This window comes from Pyrus communis, chromosome 14 (genome assembly GCF_041283825.1).
Source record: "Pyrus communis isolate YQ-2024b chromosome 14, ASM4128382v1, whole genome shotgun sequence".
In the NCBI taxonomy this organism is placed as follows: domain Eukaryota; kingdom Viridiplantae; phylum Streptophyta; class Magnoliopsida; order Rosales; family Rosaceae; genus Pyrus; species Pyrus communis.
In genome coordinates, this window is record NC_142578.1 from 26,595,697 (window position 1) to 26,615,677 (window position 19,981).

A 19,981-nucleotide genomic window follows, 5' to 3' on the forward strand; every position below is an offset into this window, starting at 1 on the left:
CGGGCTGGAGCCTAGCGCCTAGGCGGCTAGGTGGGGTATAGTCGGGCACCTAGGCAGACTAGGCGGATTTAATTAAATCCATTTATATTTCGTGTAAACAAGTGTCTGTTTATACTTAAAATATATATGATTTCATCGTAAACTATAAAATGGAATGACATATATTATGAGCTATTGGAACATAATGAAAACATGATGAATAAATATATATATGTGTTCCCTTAAGTATTCAACAAGTCTGTTACAATTTATTGAAAAAATAAAATGCAAAATGAAAGTTATTTACTTTCTGTCTAAGTGAGTCGCAACATAGGTTAGGAGGGTCTAGGCGAGGCTTTTTAGAACATTGCCCAATAGTGGCTAACACTTTTTTTTGTGGCTTATCCTAGTCCTCAATCCCTTAACACATGTTTACTTACTAGGAATTGAAATTGAAATCATTTTTATTCTTGAATTCTCTGCGTTTATTAAAATATAAGTAAAGGGAACTATTTACTCTTAATTTTCCTTTGCATTTACTTGCACATAAAAAATCGAAAAAAAAATGCTATTTTTTCTTAAAATTCATAATCAAATACTAAAAAAAATAAGGAATAAGATCGACTAGGGGGACCATTGTTCTAATTCTCTTTCCTTATTTCTCATATTTTAAAGGGTACATTACACTTTACCACCTCAAGTTTGAGGTCTATTGCAACCTTATACAACATCTTCAAAAAATTTCACTTTCATACCTCACGTACTATTTTATTTCAATATAATACATCTATTACATTTTTCATTCATTGGTCCGTTAAGAGTTGACGTGACTGCCAAATTTATGCCACGTGGCAAAAAAATAATTTTTTATACATTAAAAATATTATAATAATTTACCCTATTAAAAAGTAAATAAAATATAAAACTGAAACCCAGAAACCCTTTCCCCCTGACCCACCTCCCTCTCCTCCACTCTCTTCACCTCCCCTCCCATCCAAAAACCCACCCCATCCCACCCCACCCCCACCTCCTCTGCGACCCTAAAAACCCAAAATTTGTGAGATCAAACAAAGCCAATTCAATTACAATGAAATTAAGGGACAATTAGTGAAGGCATGGTGGTTGGGATAGAGTGCGGGAAGGTGTACCGCTCGGAGAGCTGGTGGCCAACCTGGTAGCCAATAGCGTCGATCCTATTGGCAAGGAGCTCGGGCTTGTTAACGTATAACCGATTTGCAGTACATGGAGACCATCTCTGTTAGTAGACTATCCACGTAGCTCTCTAAGACCTCCCTCCCTATCTCTCTCTCTCTCTCTTTCTCTCTTTCTCTCTCTCTAGGTCTCTGGGGAGGTGGGGGTATGTGGGGGGTTGTGGGAGAGGTAGGGGTGGGTTTTTGGATGGGAGGGGAGGTGAAGAGAGTGGAGGACAGGGAGGTGGGTCGGGGGAATGGGTTTCTGGGTTTCATTTTTTTTTTTTTTTTTTTTAAATAGAGTAAATTATTATAATATTTTAAATACATAAAAATAAATTATTTTTTTGTCATGTGGCACAAATTTGGCAACCACATGGCACAAATGTGGCAGTCACGTCAGCTTTTAAAGAACCAATGGATGGAAAAATGTAACAGATGTATTATATTGAAATAAAATAGTACGTGAGGTATGAAAGTGAAATTTTTTGAAAATGTTGCATGAGGTTGCAAGAGACCTCAAACATGAAGTGATAAAGCGTAATTTACCCTATTTTAAGCTTTTTGATTCATTCCTTTTCACATTTCAGTTAAGTAATAATGGGAAGTTTGGAAAAATAACCAACATTTTGACCCATACAGAATTATAACCACTCTTTAAATTCATGATAATTATAACCAAAAGCTAATACAAAAATACTAATATACCCTCATTTAAAATGTGATTTTTCAATAAAACAAAAAAGCAAGCTGCTGAAGCTGTTCCCCCATCTCTGATTGCTCCAAAGCCTCTAACCCTTCCTCCCTAGTTAGTCGCCACCCACACCTTCCTCTCCATCCTTCACTTCCGTTATCTAACCAGCCATGATTGTTGACTGTTACATCAATTTTCATTTTTATAACTAATTTTAATTTTAATTGCTTAGGTCCTCTAGACCCAATGCCTCATCAAAAGAATGGAGATGACGCCAGTTGGGTCTGACTTCAACGACTCAATGAAGTTTGAAATCAATACAATCTATGACCACCGTCACGCTCAACCTCAACTCCTAACCATAACGTTTTGGGTGAGAACTACCAATACAATCCCAACCATGCCTTTGCGAATCTACATTCAAACCTCAGGCCACCAATTTTTCTATGATCCGGAGGCAATCTTAAGATTTCTATTGGAAACAATCATACAACGACAACCATTTAAGGATATAAGGGTATACTAGTACTTTCATATCAACTTTTGGTAATAATTATCATAAATTTAATAAAATGTGACTATAATTCTATACGGGGTCAACCTTCATGTTATTTTGCCAAATCTCCCAAAAATGTCATTAGAGTTAGGGCTGGGTTCGGTTGGCAAACAGTGCCAAATTCCTTGTGCCACCTGCTAGTCACAGATACATAATTACCAAAAATCAGTTATTGTTAGCCAACCTATCTTCTTGCAGTTGCCAAAAATCGGTTTAGCCAAAATTATTGGCTGGTTCGGTTGGTAAATGGCATAATCAATGGTTTGCAAATAAGCTATAAAAACAACAGCTCAAGATGATGCACCGACCCGTAAACAACAAACCAAAAAAGAGAAAAAGAAGTTGCTGCTGCAATTTTTCGATTGATGATAAGCCAACATAATCATGACTTAACAAATTAAAATGGAAATCAAATCAAAACTTAATAAACCAACAACAATGTCAGCAAACATAATCCAAACATTTATAAGTTCACAAACTCAAAAGTCCAACTAATATAATTGTCTAAATTCAATTATAGCAACTAATGCATAAACAAAAAACTCAAAACTCAAAAGTATGGTTCTGGTTATAAGATCCCCTTATTATAATTCCAAAACAAATAACTTGTTTTGATAATGCAACATCATTGAAGTAGCAGCAATCAATGTATATGAAATCTTCCATGAATCAATATTTCGAAGCACTTGGAATTGATGTTCTTGCTTGAGATGTAGAACCATCAACTATTTCAATTCAAATGTTACATAAAAAAAAAGGTATGATTAGAATAAGAAGTAATATTGAATAATAAATTAAAAATATCAATAAACATTGGATTGAAGTACTATAATTAGAATTAGTAAAAATATAGCAATACTTACATTTTTCTAGTTCTTCACATGTCAAGCATGTAAAAAATACCTAAAATATCTAAATAGAAAAAAAAAAATATATATATATATGTGTATACATGTATTGGTAGGTATGACATACCGTCAAAGCCATACCATTAATTGTCGGTTTGGTATAATGGCAATCGATTATGAAAAAATGGCAAAAATATACCATACCGATTATGATTTTGTTCACAATCAATCATTTTGGTCATTCCATGAAAAATCTTCATAAAATAAGGATAAAATGACAAAAAATACCCTCAATTTTTGTCAAATCATTTTGGCCTATTGTTTATTATATTGAAGGTAATTTTCGTCTTTTGGATAACATCCCACATCACTCAGGGGAGTGGATCATGTAAGTCTTATATGTATATTCCCATCTTTACCTAGCACGAGGCCTTTTGGGAGCTCACTGGCTTCAGGTTCTATCGGAATCCGAAGTTAAGCGAGTAGTGCACAAGAGCAATCCCATGATGGGTGACCCACTAAGAAGTAAGTTCTCGTGTGAGTTCCCAGAAACAAAACCGTGAGGGCGTGGTCGGGCCCAAAGCGGACAATATCGTGCTATGGTGGAGTCGAGCTTGGGATATGGTGGGGGCCCGGGTGGGGATGTGACAATTTGGTATCAGAGCCTAACCTTGGCCGTGGTGTGCCGACGAGGATGTCGGGCCCCTAAGGGGGTGGATTGTAACATCCCACATCGCTCAGGGGAGTGGATCATATAAGTCTTATATGTATATTCCCATCTCAACCTAGCACGAGGCCTTTTGGGAGCTCACTGGCTTCGGATTCCATCGGAACTCCGAAGTTAAGCGAGTAGCGCGCAAGAGCAATCCCATGATGGGTGACCCACTGGGAAGTAAGTTCTCGTGTGAGTTTCCAGAAACAAAACCGTGAGGGCGTGGTCGGGGCCCAAAGCGAACAATATTGTGCTACGATGGAGTCGGGCCGGGATGTGACATGGATCTTTATTTAACATAATTTTTCACCGAATGACCAAAATGATTGATGATGGACAATCTCAAGGATCACTTCTGTTGATTTCAAATCTCAAGGACTAAGGTGAGAAGTCAGGCAAATCTCAGGAACTATTTTGATTAAAAAGCTTTCAGAAAATTTTGAATCAGAAATTTGAAATTCTCAAAATCTCTAAATGCATTCCAATTTTTTGTTTTTAAATTCGCATATTTTTGTCTACAAGTTATCATGCTCCTCCAACTCCGTAATTGGAAAAAAAAAAGGTACTCATAAATTAAATTCCTCTTCAAACTAACTCATTTCGATTTCCAAGGTCTAAAGGTAGATAGTTAATTTAGTAGATCCATCTTGGCTCTAACCAGTTTTGTTTAATAAGAAATGCTAAGGAGACTCTGGGACTCTCCGTCATTTTATGTTTTTGACATAATTCTTGTGCCGACATTATAAAATATTGTGTCAAAAACATGAAGTGACGAAGGGTTCATAGAGAGTTTGAAACAAACAAAATGAAGTCCATAAAGAATCACATATTTTTTTTCTACAAGTTATTATGGCCCTCCCAGAATTACTCCCAAACTGGCACATAATTGATAAAAGTAACAAATATAAATAATATATATATATATATAGCTCAAGTCATGCTCATTGGTCCAATAAAATACAGGAGCTCCAAAACTCTGAAGTTATACGTTACACTCAACCAACTATTCCACAATCATTACTCCGGGTGGCAGCAGGAATAGCTAAAAAAATTCCATCAAGTTCAGGTGCATCATCTCTAGTGCGGTTTAGGAACATAGCCATCAACATCAAAGTTTCGAGTGGCAGCTGGAATTGCTAAACGAATTCCATCAAGTTCAGGTTTTGCAATGACTTGACAACCCAAGTGAGACCTACAATGCAGAAACATAGAATTTTAACATGAACTCACAAATAAAATTATAACAATTATAGGTGAAAACCTACTGTGGACACGGAATTTCCTGAAACAAGAACACGCGTACAAAATAATATTTTGTGTTAATTTTGGAGTTGCAATCTCTTTACAATTTGATCCTCTGATTCGATCTCCGTAAGGTGTTGATTGTGGATGTGCGATTGATCCAAGAGCCGTCGAGGCTTGATCTTGGATGAACGGTTTGAAGTTTCTTCAAGGGTCGTTGGGGCTTGATCTTGAAGGTTGAGGGAAGTTTCTTCAAGGGCCTTTAGGGCTTGATCTTTGAAGGTTGATGAACGGGTCTTCAAGGGGCTTTTGGGCTTGATCTTGAAGAATGGTTGTGCGGATTTCTTCAAAGGCTTTTGGGCTTGATCTTGAAGAATGGTGATGAACAGATCTTCAAGGGCTTTTGGGCTTGATCTTGAAGAACGGTTGGATGTGTGGATTTGTTGATATTGTTGATCCAAAGGGCCGTTGGGGCTTGATCTTAGGATGAACGGATGATGAACGATAAACACTTTCTTCAAGGGCTGTCGGGGCTTAATCTTGAATTTGTGAAAGTTCTTCAAATGCCGTTAGGGCTTGATCTTGAAGGAGGATTTGACGAAGAACGAAGAGAGCTTTCTTGATCCTTCGGAATTCTTGGGGATTTGGGAGGTTGGATGCTTGAAAGCTCTAGAGTTTCAAAACTATCGAGGACTTTGGTGAATTCTCTTCCAATTTGGGAGTAGAGAAAATGTATTTGTGAATTCCTTGATGCTTGATACCTTGATGGAGAAACCTATTTATAGGCTTTGAGAATGAATCACCACCACAAAATTTTCCCACCCAAGCACTATTACCTAATTTTCCCACTTAATGCAACATTGAAATTGAAGTGGTCTAACATATGGCCTAATTTTCCACTTAATGCAATATTGAAATTGAAGTGGTCTTATTTATGGCCTAATTTCCCACTTAATACAATTTTAAACTTGAAGTGTGCTTGCTTTGTCATTGCCCAAATGAGAAAAACTTGCTTTGATCCGTAATGGATTGAAATGTGCTTACCTTGTCATTGCCCAAATTGAGCAGAAAAACTTGTTTAATCATCCAAGGGTATTTCTTCCTATTTTGTTGGGTCACACGCCGTGCGTACAATTTGTACGACACGTGGCGTATGCCACGTATGCCCTAACACGTCAAAACTTTAATACGTTGGTGAACATTTGTTTCACCGAAATTTCGATGTCTACAAAAAGCACAACAGGTCCACCTATGTAGCTTCACATGGTCACTATGTAGAGTGCTCACTAAGCACTTGTGTCTTCTCACAAATAGCCACCTCCTGCTTAAATTTCATGAGTCACATACACACATGTCCTTTGTAAGCAAGTTCAAAGCCATTTCTGCTTTGGTCTTGTCCACTTGGCTAAGCTATAAAGCTTAGTCATGTATTAGTAAGCATGAAATCACTTGCTTGTAACATGCATAACACCTAACATGGTTGAAATGTACTATACATCTCCAATTGACTCTAATATCTCCAAATAATATTATGAAAATATGGGATCTCACACGAGAGAGTGAGAATAGATTGATATGTGTGTTAAGGTGTTGTATGGACTCGATTAGCATCAAACCCTGCCACGTGGCCGAACAAATTAAAAAAATAATCGATTTGATTCGGTTTAATGAACTGATACCAAACTGAAAATACTAATAAACGGTTTGATTTTTGTACCGAACCGACAAAAAACCTGATTAAAACCAAATTGATCGGTTTTTTTTTTTATTCGGTCCGAGTGGGGTGACTCAATACATGAATGAATGGGAGAGAAAAGTGAGAAAAAAGATTGTGTCTAAGCGAGAAAAAAAAATCCAATCACTCGGTGGAGTGGAGGTGTGATCATCCAATCCAATAATCCGACGGGAGAAATAGTTTGAACTGGTGCCTGATTCTCTGATTTTGGATCTGCCCCGCCTCATCATTTCCTCCACCTCGGCCCACCCATTTTTCTCAAAAAAAATGTTTAGGAGAGTGTATTCAATTGGGATTTTAAGATGATTTGTTAAAATTTCCATAAATTTTTATGTGTTCAATTAGGATTTTAAAAACTTTATAACAGTCAGATATATGTAATAAGAAGAATTTTAAAAAGTTGAGGAATTCAAGAAAATTGGAGAGATTTCCTAGTGTACTTTACGCATTCACAAATCTTGCATCTCCCCTTGAGATTTTAAGGGAATTAAATCAAAATTTTATATAGAGTCTCTACCAAACAATTAAACTCCATCAAAATACATAGATTTATAAATTCATTAAAATCTTTCAAAATCTCAATTGAGTACACCCCTTTAGATACGCTATGTATCTGCCTAGATCCGCTTGGACCTACCCCGACCAGCGGGTCTAAAATCCATTTGCTCACCCCTAATTAGACCGTATTACTAAATAGAAACTATTAAAAACAAATAATTTATATTAATATTAATATATTATACACAAAATAAGTGCCCATCATAATCATATTACCTATAAATTAACATAATTACAAATAGAAACAAATACCTACCATATATTAAGGGCAAAATCAATTATATACATTCATAAATTTACAAATTTGTGAATATAAAAATTAAATTATCTACTGAAAATTTCAAGATAGAATTAATTTAAAAAAAAAATTTGAATACTCTAAGAATTTTGAAATTAGGAAGAAATTTTATTTCAAAAAAATAATTAAATTAAAATAAAAAAACCTGTTTCTGATTCGATTTATTGAGTAATCACGCCCACCAATGTGAAACCAATGGCAGTTAGATATGATCAAATAAGGGTAGATGCGTACATTACGTAAAAAGTTTGCTAGATGTCTATATTAACCACTCAGTACTCCGGTCTAGTGATATCTCTCTCTATTTGTAAATGAGAGATCTCACAATCTTAATTCAATTCTTGCAAAAAACGAATTTAAACCATATTATTGTTGGCTTATTATGAACTAACACTATCAAGAACCTTTCTTTTGGGCTTTTCTTATTGGCCATACAAGTAGAAGAATGGTTAAGCTTTGAGATCAAATCTTCTCCATACAAAATCTTTTGTGACATCTTTGTGACATATCTCATTCAATAACATTTAGTCATTCGTTTAAACTTCATTTAATAATGTAAACTCTTTAACTTATATTTTTAATAAAAAGTAAAAAATTAAAATTAAAATTAAAATGTAAATTAAGTCAAAGTTCATAATTATCTTACCAGTCTCTGCCTCACTCAAACTAAGTACGCCTTGGATCTTCTCAAGCGGATTGACATGTTGGAGGCTAAATCTTGTTCTACTCCTATTGCTGCGAAGAGCCGAATGTCCAATCACAATACGACACCTCAACCGACCTCTCTGAGTATTGCCATCTTGTTGATTCTCTCTAATACCTAACTTTTGCTCGCTCATGTCTCGCTTATACTGTTAGCCATGTTTGCTTACTTCATGGTTACCAGAACCAATACTCATCTCATTATTGCAAAGTGTACTATTTGTTACTTGGAAGTACCCTTTATCTTGGTATTTCTTTTCAAAAGTTCATTGGCTTGCTCCAACTTCAGGCTCTCACAACTACAAAATAGGTTGGTTGTGTTTTGTTCCAATTTTGAGTTTGAATATGATGCACTGGCACATGCTTGTGCTGAAATATTATCACTTTCTTAGGTATATGTGAATTTTGTAGCAATTATCCATTAACTTTAACTCAATTCGAACAATGATTCCTTAACTAAAAATTCATTACCATTGGTCTCTTAACTCATCAAAACGTGCAGCTATGGTCCATCAACTAAAAATTTATTACCATTGGTTTCTTAACTTTAATCCAATTAGAGAAATGATCCCTCAACTTTAACCCAATTGTACCAATGATTCTTCCAACATAACTCATTTTGACAAAATTCTGACAAAGTTGACGAAAAAGACCATAGCTACACGTTTTGATAAGTTGAAGGATCCCAATTGTAGCAATGGTCATTCCAACATAACTTATTTTGACAAAATTTTGACGAAGTTGAGGAAAATGATCATAACTACATATTTTGATGAGTTGAGAGACCAATAGTAATGGATTTTTAATTGAATGAGTATTACTCCAATTTGATTAAAGTTGAGTGACCATTGTTACAATTTACTTAATATTATAATATTTGTAACATTCTTACGTCTGTCAACTCAAATTTTCATACTCGAAACATACTACGCTTGATTATCGTTTGCTAGCCTTTTAAAATGAAAAAGGATAAAATGAAAATGTCATAACCGCTCATTGAGCATTGGGCCTATACTACATAAATACGGGATTTGTTTTTACTTTTACCGTAACCAGTGTTTTAAAAATCGGCGCAACTGCCTAGGGTTGAACGGCAGAGCTCCGCTGCGGTTTCGGTCAAGACATTTACGAAAGCAGGGAGGAAATAGGCAGCCGCCTAGGCAGCAATCGAGGCGCTGTAATTTAAGATTCAGCATATGCAGATATCTGCATCATCGGTTCACCACTGCAAATCTACAATTTTTGACAGTCTGGTTCTGTAGAAGGTGGGTTGTGGTTCTGGACAGACCTCACTTGGGTGAGAATAGGAAGATGGGAGTGAAGGTGGGTTCTTCAGAGAGTGCGAAAGGACGATGGGAGTAAGTTGCAGAGAGTGAGAAAGAAGAGAGAGAGACATCGACTCACAATCACCGTTTTAAGAGAACAAAAGGTGGGGTGGGTGAGTCAGGGTGACAACTTATGTTTTGTGGTTAGGTTTTTTTTTTTCAATTAAATGTCAGTTGAAATTCTTTTAAGGGTGTAGTCAATCAGGGTGACAACTTATGTTTTGTGGTTAGGGTTTTTTTTTTCAATTAAATGTCAATTGAAATTCTTTTAAGGGTGTAGTCAAACTCGGATTTGAGAGGATTTTAAAAGACTTTAAAATCCTAGTGTAGTCAATTAAAAGATTTTAAAGGATTTTAGAATCCATTCAAATCTAAGTATAGTCAATTAAAGATTTTAATGGATTTTAGAATCCTTTCAAATCTAGGTATAGTCAATTAAAAGATTTTAAAATCCATTAAAATCTAAGTGTATTCAACAAATTAAGATTTTAGAGGATTTCAATAAATTGTGGATTTTGTGGGATTTGAGAGCTATAACCAAGACTAAAAAGAATCCAACCTCACCCCCAGGATTTCAAATCCTTCCACCACAATCTATTCAAATTCTTTAAAATCCATATGAATTTTGTAGGAATCTTTAATCCTCTTAAATCTTATAAAATCCTTTAAAATCTTAGTTTGACTACACCCCCTAAATCTGGCCCAACCTTTTTTTTCAAAGAATAGATGGCCCAATGGTAATTTAAACGTGTTTGTCTGTTTGTCTTAAAAGGAACTCTATAAGATCACTTCCAATGGTAGGCTAAATGCTAAATTCCCCCCCCCCCACAAACCATCTCCAACCCATGCTAAAACATTAGGCTAAATGCCAAATGTTAAAGCTGGGCCAAATACCCCCCAGATTTGGCCCCCCACACCCCCCCCCCCCCCCGGGCGGCACGATTGGACTCACTGGCCATTGGGCCAGTCTTGGCCTGTTCACGCTCCAATGCGCCACACGCGAAGCGCCTGCAATTCGTTCCCGACAGGGGTGGGCCCCGCTGTCAGTGGTTTGTTGGCCACCCAATGCAGTCCAATGGCTACATTTTCAATCCAATGGCTGGTTTTCATAGACCGTTGGTTGATCCAACGGTCCAGATTCAAATTTGATTTTTTTAAAATATGTTATTTTAAAATACATTGAATCCAACGGCTGAGATCGAATATAATCAAATCTAACGGTAAAAAAAAAGATCTAACAGTCCAAATTTAAATCCAATGGCTAACATAATTTAAAAAAATTATTTAACTCAAAATTCACCCAAAAACTCTATAAATACCTATGTATTTGTTCAAACATCCACACAAAACTCAATTTTCTCTTCCAATTCTTCCAATTTATCTTTCTGCCATTTCTTTCCATTTCCAAATTGTTCAACATGGCAAGAGAGCATATTAGAGGTCGTAATTGGACCTGTGAGGAAGATGTTGCTCTATGCTTGGCATGGGTTTCTGTTAGCGAAGATGGTGCAGTTGACACAAATCAAAATAAGAAGGTTTTGTGGGATAAAATCATTGCAAAGTTTCAAGAAAACTACAAGGGCGACGGGCGGGATGGTGGCGGTGTTTATGATCAGTGAAAGACTATGAACAAAGCAGACACTTTATGGAAGGAAGCTTGGAGAGAGCCGTGGTTGGCATGGCTAGTGGAAGGAGCGCTACAGAAATTGTGAGTTTTGTTCTTGATATTTTACTTGTCATGTACATAATATTATGTTGCAACTAATTATTTTTATGTATTTTTTGCATAGGGTGACAAAGCAATGGAAATTTACAAGACAAGAGTAACACCAAAAAATCAAGTCTTTAAGTTGCAACATGCTTGGGACCTCCTTAAGGATTGTCTGAGGTGGGGAACCGATGCGGACCAACAATGAGGAAGATTATTTCAATGTGCAGCTGCACAGACAAACACTGGAGATAAAAGTGTCGATGAAGGTGTTGATGAAATGACCCCATCTCCTTCTTTTGCAAGGCCCCCGGGAAGAGATAAGCAAAAGGAAGCAAAGAAAAAAAGGAAGTCCCAAGATCCGATGAGTGGACACTTTGATACCGGAATTGCAAAATTGAACAAAACTCATAGCGCTCGCCAAGAAGAAGCAGCTCGAATGCATTTGCAAATGAAGGAAATCTCGGATAGGAAGGAAAATAGGTTTGAAATTGAATTCATGTTGAAGGACCTCAGCAAATACACTCCAAAGAGGAAGAAGTTCTTACGTGGTAAGCAAAAGGAAATTATGCGAAAGTCTGCATCAAGGAGTATGTTTCAAGATGATGAATCCTCTAAACCCTATATCCCAACATTTCAATGAAGTCCATCACCAAGTGAAGATGGTGGATATGATTGTTAAGTTTATGTAGTGTATTTTAATTATGTGCTTTATGAATTAAGTTTATTAATTGTCATTGGTATTAAGTTTATATAGTTTATGAATTATGTGGTTTATGAATTATCGGTTGTATTAAGTTTATGTGGTTTATGTACTTTATTAAATTTATGTCTTATTAATTATCCAATAATTTATGTCTTATTATTCCACACTTTGATGTAGAATAGATTCCTACAATAATTCAACCTCCATTCAATAATTTATCCAATGTATTAGACAAAATACTTTGCACAAGAAGACACTTAAATTTATTACTAGAAAATAACAGCATAGTACACTTAAAATTATTACATAAATGCTTAACCAACATCATCAACGTTCACTTTCTCGGCGCTATACATGCTCAACCAAATCCTTGCGGAGTGTGTCATGACATTGAGAAGCTTGAATTCTATTTAAACGTCTCATATACTCACTCAAGGTGACCCTATCCTGTCGGGGCTCATATGTGGTTGGAGCGAGATATTCAACATCTCTTGCAATAGCTCTCGCATGTGTTGGTTGGTCATCATCCACATCTTCGTCTAAATCTTCTTCAATTTCGATGTACTTATCTTCCACAATCATGTTGTGCAAAATTATGCACGTCATCATGATTGAATGGAGGTCTTCGGACTGCTAAAATCGTGCAGGCCCTTTAACAATGGCCTATCGAGCTTGTAGGATCCCGAACACTTTCTCCACATCCTTCCTGTAAGACTCTTGCCTCTGCGAAAATAATTTCTTCTTTGCACTATCGGGATGAGAAAAACTTTTGACAAAGGTAAACCAACTAGGATAAATACCATCAGTTAGAGAGTAACCTAGCTCATACCTATTACCATTTACCTTGTACCGAAATTCTGGTGCCCATTCATTGGCAACAGTATTAAACAAAGGAGAAGACCAAAGAACGTTGATATTATTGTTTGATCCAGGAGCGCCGAAGAAAGCATGCCAAATCCATGTGTCGTAAGACGCCACAGCCTCGAGCACGATGTTTGGCTTGTCATGACGACCTTTGAATTGGCCAGCCCAAGCAGTAGGACAATTCTTCCACTCCCAATGCATGCAATCGAGACTTCCTATCATGTTAGGGAAGCCTATTTTGTCTGCCTTGCATAGAAGCCTCTTCAAGTCTTCACAATTTGGGTTGCGGAGGTATGTGGCTCCATATATGCCTTCAATTACCTTATAGAAGCGCTTTAGGTTCTCAATAGCAGTACTTTTTGCAAGTCGGCAATACTCATCAGTTGAGTCTGCAGAGCACCCATTAGTTAGCATGTGAAAAGCAGATGTGAGCTTCTGATGAGGTGATAGACCTTGTCGGCCTACGGCATCTAGCCTCCTTGCAAAGTAGTGGTCATGATTGACAACTGCATTCAAGATGCTTTCAAAAAAGCTATCTCCTCATCCGAAACCGCCTCTGAAAATCATGAGCAGGAAATCTCGGATGTTCGATGAAATAATTTTTCATCATTTGGTCATAACACTCTTCTTTATCATGCTGCACATATGAACGGCCCGTGACAGAACCACAATAGCTAAATTCGCCATGGTGCTCAGATTGCATAAACGAATTGATAAGTTTAACTTCAGCATTGAACAATTATGCATCCTTAATCTCGATCATTGCTTGGTATTGTGCCATCTGCATTGCCATGCTATGCCTTCTTCTATCACCCATTGATGAGATATTGAGAACTTTTGGGAAACAAAAACTCTTTAAAAGTTGAAAGATTGGTGAATATGTAGGATGATTGAAGGTTGAAAGGTTATGTGATCAACAAATATTGGACATATGTTTATATAGAAGATGATTGATGAAAGTTGAACGATTGGTGAAAGTTGAAAGTTTAGTGTTGAATGGTTGGTGAAAGTTGAAAGTTTGTTGTTTAACGGTTGGTGAATTGAAAATTTGGTGTTGAAAGGTTGGTGAATTGAAGGTTAGCTCAGGGTTGAAAGATTGGTAAAAGTTGAAGGCTTGATTTGTAGAAAATTTAGTGATTTTTCAATATTTATCGGAATTTAAATTGTTTTATATTAAAATGTTTATAAAATTAATTTACGATAGTCTACATATTTATTTAAAAAAAATTAATTTAAGAAAAAAAATAGCCTAAGTTCATTCTTTAATAATCCCGGGCTAAAATTTTAGACCAGAACGGTTGGAGCATAAAAGCTGTTTCTGGACTAAAAACTAAATTTTTCGAACTAAAATATTTGGCTTTTAGCCCAACTACTGGAGATGGTCTAACTTTACATAATATTTAAATTTTATAATAAATATTTATTTATGTATTTATTTATTTTTCATTTTATCTTTTCTAAAATTTTAATATAAACATGCACTTATTTATATATTATATAATAAATTTATTTAAAAAATAAAAATCTATCTAGTTTGTTTGGACGTCTAGGCTCAAATCTGTCGCTCAGCTAGCGTGAGTGTTTTTTAGAATCATAATCATAATAATGACCAAAATATAAGGGTCTTGTTTTACTTTTATCTCAACCCAAAATGGTAATCATCCATATTTTCCTTAAAAAAAAGTGAAGAAGTTTTTTATGTGTTAATATTTTTATGAATAAAATAGAAATTAAAAACAGGGGAGAAAGAGAGTAAAAAACATTTCTTACGGTTTAAGGAGGGCGGGTTGCTGTGAGTGATTGGTCTCGTGGTGGTGAATAGCGTGCAAAGATTTGGAACCCTATTCTGCCTCCTGTCTCTGCCTGCTAAACTCCAAACTGCTAAGGAATATCTCCTCTCCACCACCACCAAAATTCTCATCTCATCTCCTGGAATTTGATAATCGATTCGGATTACGGGATTTGGGATTAGGTACATCCCTCTCTTACAATATAATAATATTTTAGAGATTGCCCATCCATCCCAGGCACTCATTATTATCAATTATTTATTTTTAATTTATTGTTGTAAATTCCAATGGCAAATGCTGCTGTGCTCTGTTGTGCGTCGTGAGTCTTGAATCTTAAATCTTGAAGCTGGAAGAAGAATTCTATGTGTTGATTGCTTGACAAGATAATCACCAAGGCACAAATCAGAAGAATTGTATCTGCTCTGCTCGGCTAGACTGCTACTGCTAATCTATCTATCTTATAATCACAACAGACAATTGGACCAAGGAAGGAGAGAGTCTGACTCTGAGAGATGGGTGCGATCAAGGCAGCAGCTGGAGACGCGGTGCTGACCTTCTTGTGGATTTCCTGCGCATCCACGCTTGGCCTACTCACGACCCTTATCGCTACTGCCGTTGGCGTTCAAGCCCTCGCCTGGCCCCCTCTCTTCATCACCACCGCCCTTGTCTTCCTGCTTGTCTTCGTCTTCACCTTCATCGGAGACTCCTTGGGCGGCGCCAGCTTCAACCCCACGGGCACTGCCTCCTTTTACGCTGCCGGCCTTGGCTCCGACAACCTCTTCTCCATGGCCCTCCGCTTTCCTGCCCAGGTCAGGATGTAACCGCTCAATCCTGTTCCTTCCTTAATCATAATAATTCAATTGATTGATTACTCTCTTTATTCGATCTTTACTCAATCTGTGTTCAATTCAATTCTTTTATTCCATTTTTCATATGAAAAATAATTCAATTTCAATTAGCTGCTCTGCTGTTGCAATTTAACTAACAGAATCTACTCTCTCTTTCAACAAAGAAATTCACTTATATGACTCTCTCTCCACCCCAACTCCGAACCATAATATGTGTATAAACGAACCCAAAATGGTATGCTTAAGTTTAACGTTGGACTCTACACCTTCCATTCCACAGGCTTTGGGTGCTGTGGGTGGAGCACTGGCCATTAATGAGGTCATGCCGCAGCAATACAAGCACATGCTTGGAGGCCCTTCCTTAAAAGTTGACTCGCATACCGGCGCTATTGCTGAGGGGGTCTTGACTTTCATCATCTCCTTTCTTGTCCTCGTAATCATACTCAAGGGTCCTCGTAGCTCAGTTCTCAAAATGTGGCTGCTCGCTGTGGTTACTGTTGCATTGGTTGTTACTGGTTCTGTGTATACCGGCCCTTCAATGAATCCTGCCAACGTAAGCAAACCATGTCCTTCTTTCTTTTCTGCCTATACCATATATATTCCTTGCACTGGTAGGAATCGTATTAAACTTAATACAACATCACCATTATAGTGAGGATTACACTTTTACCAAATGTGTCTATTATGCTATGTTTCTTCTTTTTTGACCGCTTGTATTGGCGATTTATATCATACAATGCGAACTTATGCTTGAAGAAAATTTATTGTTTTTACTTGTTGATTCTTTGCTTGCAATTTTCCTCTTATTAGGAATGAACCTTGCATACGGTGATGAAATATTTTGTATTGTAGTATTGAGTACCCTACGTCCCTTTGGTGAACACAACATTGCTATTATGCTCCTCGGCTTTATGTTTTGATTGTAACACAGTTGTCAATATATGATCTATGGGATACATGGAAGTAAGAGAATGATATCTTCCTTTCTGTAAACAGGATAATAGACACAAGTACAGTAAGAACAATATAGAAGATAGTGATAGGAAATAGAGAAAAAGAAGAAAAAAGGAACATAGACCCCCAGTTGCCAGACCCTTTCCCAATTTACTAGGTGAGGTCTTGAGTGAGAATCATAATTTCCCCATTGAAGTTCCTTTTGGCTTCCATCATAATGCCCTTCCATTTTTTCTAATAAATCTTTTAGTTATCACATCTCAATTTTCCTTTTGAGGACTAAGAACCTCACCTTTCTTTTTCCCACATTTGTCTGGTGATCCCTCTTCTCTAAGAAATCTCCAGCCAACGCGCTTTTTGCACTTCTGAGGAGAGGAAGATGGAGGCTTAAATATAGGAACATGTTTTTTTTCTTCTAATCGATTAAGTAACGAATACTTGACATCTTATAGAGTTTAGAAAACTATTTATATCTGTTTCTATTTCTATTTCCACAATCCGTTATGGCCAACCTTCCATCATAAGTTTGACAAAGAGAACTCTTGATTTTATCCTTGACATCTTTCCCCTCATGGCATTAGTTGTTTCAAAATTCTGAGGATAGTAATATCTCTTTGCAAAACTGAGAAAACATTGAAATTTAGTTGTTAAAGTAAACATGCAATGTTTCCTTATTCTTTATAATTTCCTACCTTCCTTTATATGAAACCATTTTCCCATTTTGAAAAGTCATGTCGCAAAAGGTTGTAGGGCTTGGTGGAGGCCCTTTTTTGAGTCCAACTAGGTGAAGCGGATTTGGGGATTTCTGGGTACCAAAAAAAAAGTCAAGGCACAAAATGATATAATTTTCTCAAAATATTTAACCATGTCAGTGGTTTCTTGGTGTTTACAGTTTAAACAGGTGCAGTTGGGGTTTATGTATGAAATGCAGATTGAATAGTCTAGTGTGAATGCATTATTATTGTCTACTTGGGATGCTTTTTTCCCACCTATTCTTCTTGGGACGAAGAGAGTAAGATGTATAATTTGTGTTCTTACTTCAGTTAAAAAACTCCACTGTTCTGTACATTAAGCACAACCCAAGGAGAACATCCCGTTAGGCATATATTTGAGTTCTCTTGCAACTGATGATGATTTTGCCTCTCCTTAATTTTGAATTTATAGTGCTTTCCTGGTCATTTGCAAGCGAAGCCGTTGTGTCCAACAAAATCATTGATCATTGAAAATACTTAAATCAGACTGACAGATGATTGAAATGATACTGTTATGAAATGATGATTTCTTAATCGACAGAAAGATGTTGGCACTTAGTTTGGAAAAGTTTGAGATAAAGTATATGGTAAGCAGGTTCAAAAGAGACAACCTAAATCATACTGATGAAGTTTTAGTTTAGGTTAACTAGCCTATTTTCCTACACTATCTATTGACCTCATTGAAGGGGATACTGCGTCGGTTGAAGAGGACTGTTAGGTTTGTTTTCATCTCTTACAGAATTTAATTTTTGATTATTCACAGTACCACTATGGATATATGAGAAGGTCAATACCAGTCTTATTTTCATTCCCATGAGATGTGATTTTTTCTGTCTCTTTTTTAACATTAGACAAGTTCAGATACTAATGGTCTTCCCAAACAAGCACATTTATGCATAAATGCTAACTCAACTCGGGATACAAGTTTTGATCATTTGTTGTATTCACACAGTTGCTTATACGATAGGTTCTCTTTATAAAAGGATACATGTGCTTACAATCTTGACCATTTGAAATTTGGATTGGTCAAATCTAGACCTTCCATAATTTAGGTATATTCTATAAGTTTTGTTGGTCTTAAGCCGAATGAGCATAGACTGATCAATGATTCATTGTTTTTGCTATTCCTTTGTGGGAAGAGAAGGCAGTTTTCTTTGTTGAGTTGCCAGTTTACTTTGCATGGGTACTAGTGGCATTTACCCCCATGGTGTTTGATTGAATGGTTTTTAGAATGTGAGCTGTCATTTTAAGATGGAATTGCATTTATGAATGAGAAGCGAATGGCTAGTCTAGGAAACCAAGAACCCTTGAGGTATGTGTTGGAATTGAATTATTTATCATCATCTTTTTTATTTTTGGCACAAATTATTCCTCTCTTTTCTTGATCTGCTCCTGCTAATCTTCGGTGTCATTTGTTTTGAAAAAAAATATGAGATGGTTCGTTTAGATGTACAATTATGGAAGCTGTAGCATGTCTAGAGCTCTTACAAAATGTATTACTTGTGGTCTTTGCAGGCATTTGGTTGGGCATATGTAAACAATTGGCACAACACGTGGGAGCAGTTTTATGTTTATTGGATTTGCCCCTTCATAGGAGCAATATTGGCTGGTTGGGTCTTCCGTGTGCTCTTTCCTCCCCCACCTTCCAAAAAGAAGAAGACCAAGAAGGCCTGAATATGAGTCTCTGTTTTTGGTCAACCTGAATATAATTCTGGTTAGTGTAGTTTTTTCAGACATTTTCAATCAGTACACTAGATAAACCTTAAGCTGTATTGAGGACTGACCTTAGTGTTGGTAAAAACAGTCTTCAAATTGTGGATCAAATAAAATTAGCCGTCTAGTTACAGAAACGAAATGCGCGCATGTTGCGTTGGCAATGGTTTGATTTGCTGTGTTGGACAAAAGCAATGTTAATAACTGGGTTGGATAGCAGTCCTCGCCAACCGTACAGTTCCTGTCATTCTCTTTTTTATTGATATATTTTTCTAAGGCATTTGGAATTTTGGGTTAATGGATTCTGGACTCTTGAATGAAGTAAACTAATACTTTGCTTTTCGAACTTGGATAGTAATAAAAGGCATAGCGCAGCGCTTGGGGTCATTCTGATCATGTGCGTTTGTGTACCAACTAGCTTTGTTACTTCGTTCAGACATCAAGGAAAGCCGGGGAAAATTTAAATAGTAAAAGTTCAATTACTGTTATAGTCCAGTGATATTATTTTCTATTTGTAAGTGTGTAATCTTAGATTTGAGTTTCTTGATGACCAGTTCGATATCATTTTATTCTCCACCCTCAAAGTATCTTTGTAAAAATGACTATAGAGTAACCAACCATTTTACATCCTGTAAAGAAATAACCTGCCTACTTCTCAAGGTTTTCATCCTTTGATTTTGGGGATTTTGGCTCAGACTTTACCATTTCTTACCATTGCTCCACGACAACCTGTGTCCCCTTACAACTATTGGTTTGCTTTGATGTCCGTCACCCATTACAATCGATTATGATTCTCTAAATCACTTT

General features: G+C 36.5%; 2 protein-coding genes and 1 long non-coding RNA gene across 5 annotated transcripts; 1 reads left to right on the top strand and 2 right to left on the bottom strand.

Annotated features, from left to right (window-relative positions):
- Nucleotides 1-4,937: 4,937 nt before the first annotated feature.
- LOC148691500 (uncharacterized) lies at nt 4,938-5,956 on the bottom strand. The gene is made up of 2 exons (XR_015955998.1): nt 5,283-5,956; nt 4,938-5,171 (listed from the first exon to the last, which is right to left on the bottom strand). It is a non-coding gene; the product is annotated as an uncharacterized LOC148691500 (long non-coding RNA).
- A 6,960-nt stretch (nt 5,957-12,916) lies between these two features.
- On the bottom strand, nt 12,917-13,531 carry LOC137713264 (uncharacterized). The gene has a single exon (XM_068452553.2). It carries the CDS (start codon nt 13,529-13,531, stop codon nt 12,917-12,919), a length of 615 nt encoding a protein of 204 aa, XP_068308654.2.
- A 1,334-nt stretch (nt 13,532-14,865) lies between these two features.
- On the top strand, nt 14,866-19,472 carry LOC137712456 (aquaporin SIP1-1). 3 transcript variants are annotated; one of them, XM_068451527.2, is made up of 4 exons: nt 14,866-15,089; nt 15,381-15,716; nt 16,036-16,308; nt 18,977-19,472. In XM_068451527.2, exons 2-4 carry the CDS (start codon nt 15,420-15,422, stop codon nt 19,133-19,135), a joined length of 729 nt encoding a protein of 242 aa, XP_068307628.2. In that variant the 5' UTR covers nt 14,866-15,089; nt 15,381-15,419; the 3' UTR covers nt 19,136-19,472. The 3 variants fall into 3 exon arrangements, with proteins under 3 accessions (XP_068307628.2, XP_068307627.2, XP_088540442.1); XM_088684316.1 differs by adding an exon at nt 18,692-18,773 and having other exon boundaries at nt 14,920-15,716; nt 18,977-19,316; XM_068451526.2 differs by having other exon boundaries at nt 14,866-15,716.
- The last annotated feature ends 509 nt before the right edge of the window (nt 19,473-19,981 follow it).

Excerpts from the sequence above, each read along its gene's own strand:
- LOC137713264 (XM_068452553.2), bottom strand. The coding sequence starts at position 13,531 with ATGCTAACTAATGGGTGCTCTGCAGACTCAACTGATGAGTATTGCCGA.
- LOC137712456 (XM_068451526.2), top strand. The coding sequence starts at position 15,420 with ATGGGTGCGATCAAGGCAGCAGCTGGAGACGCGGTGCTGACCTTCTTG. Across the intron at positions 15,717-16,035 it reads CCCTCCGCTTTCCTGCCCAG|GCTTTGGGTGCTGTGGGTGG; the intron begins GTCAGGATGTAA and ends TCCATTCCACAG. Across the intron at positions 16,309-18,976 it reads CTTCAATGAATCCTGCCAAC|GCATTTGGTTGGGCATATGT; the intron begins GTAAGCAAACCA and ends TGGTCTTTGCAG.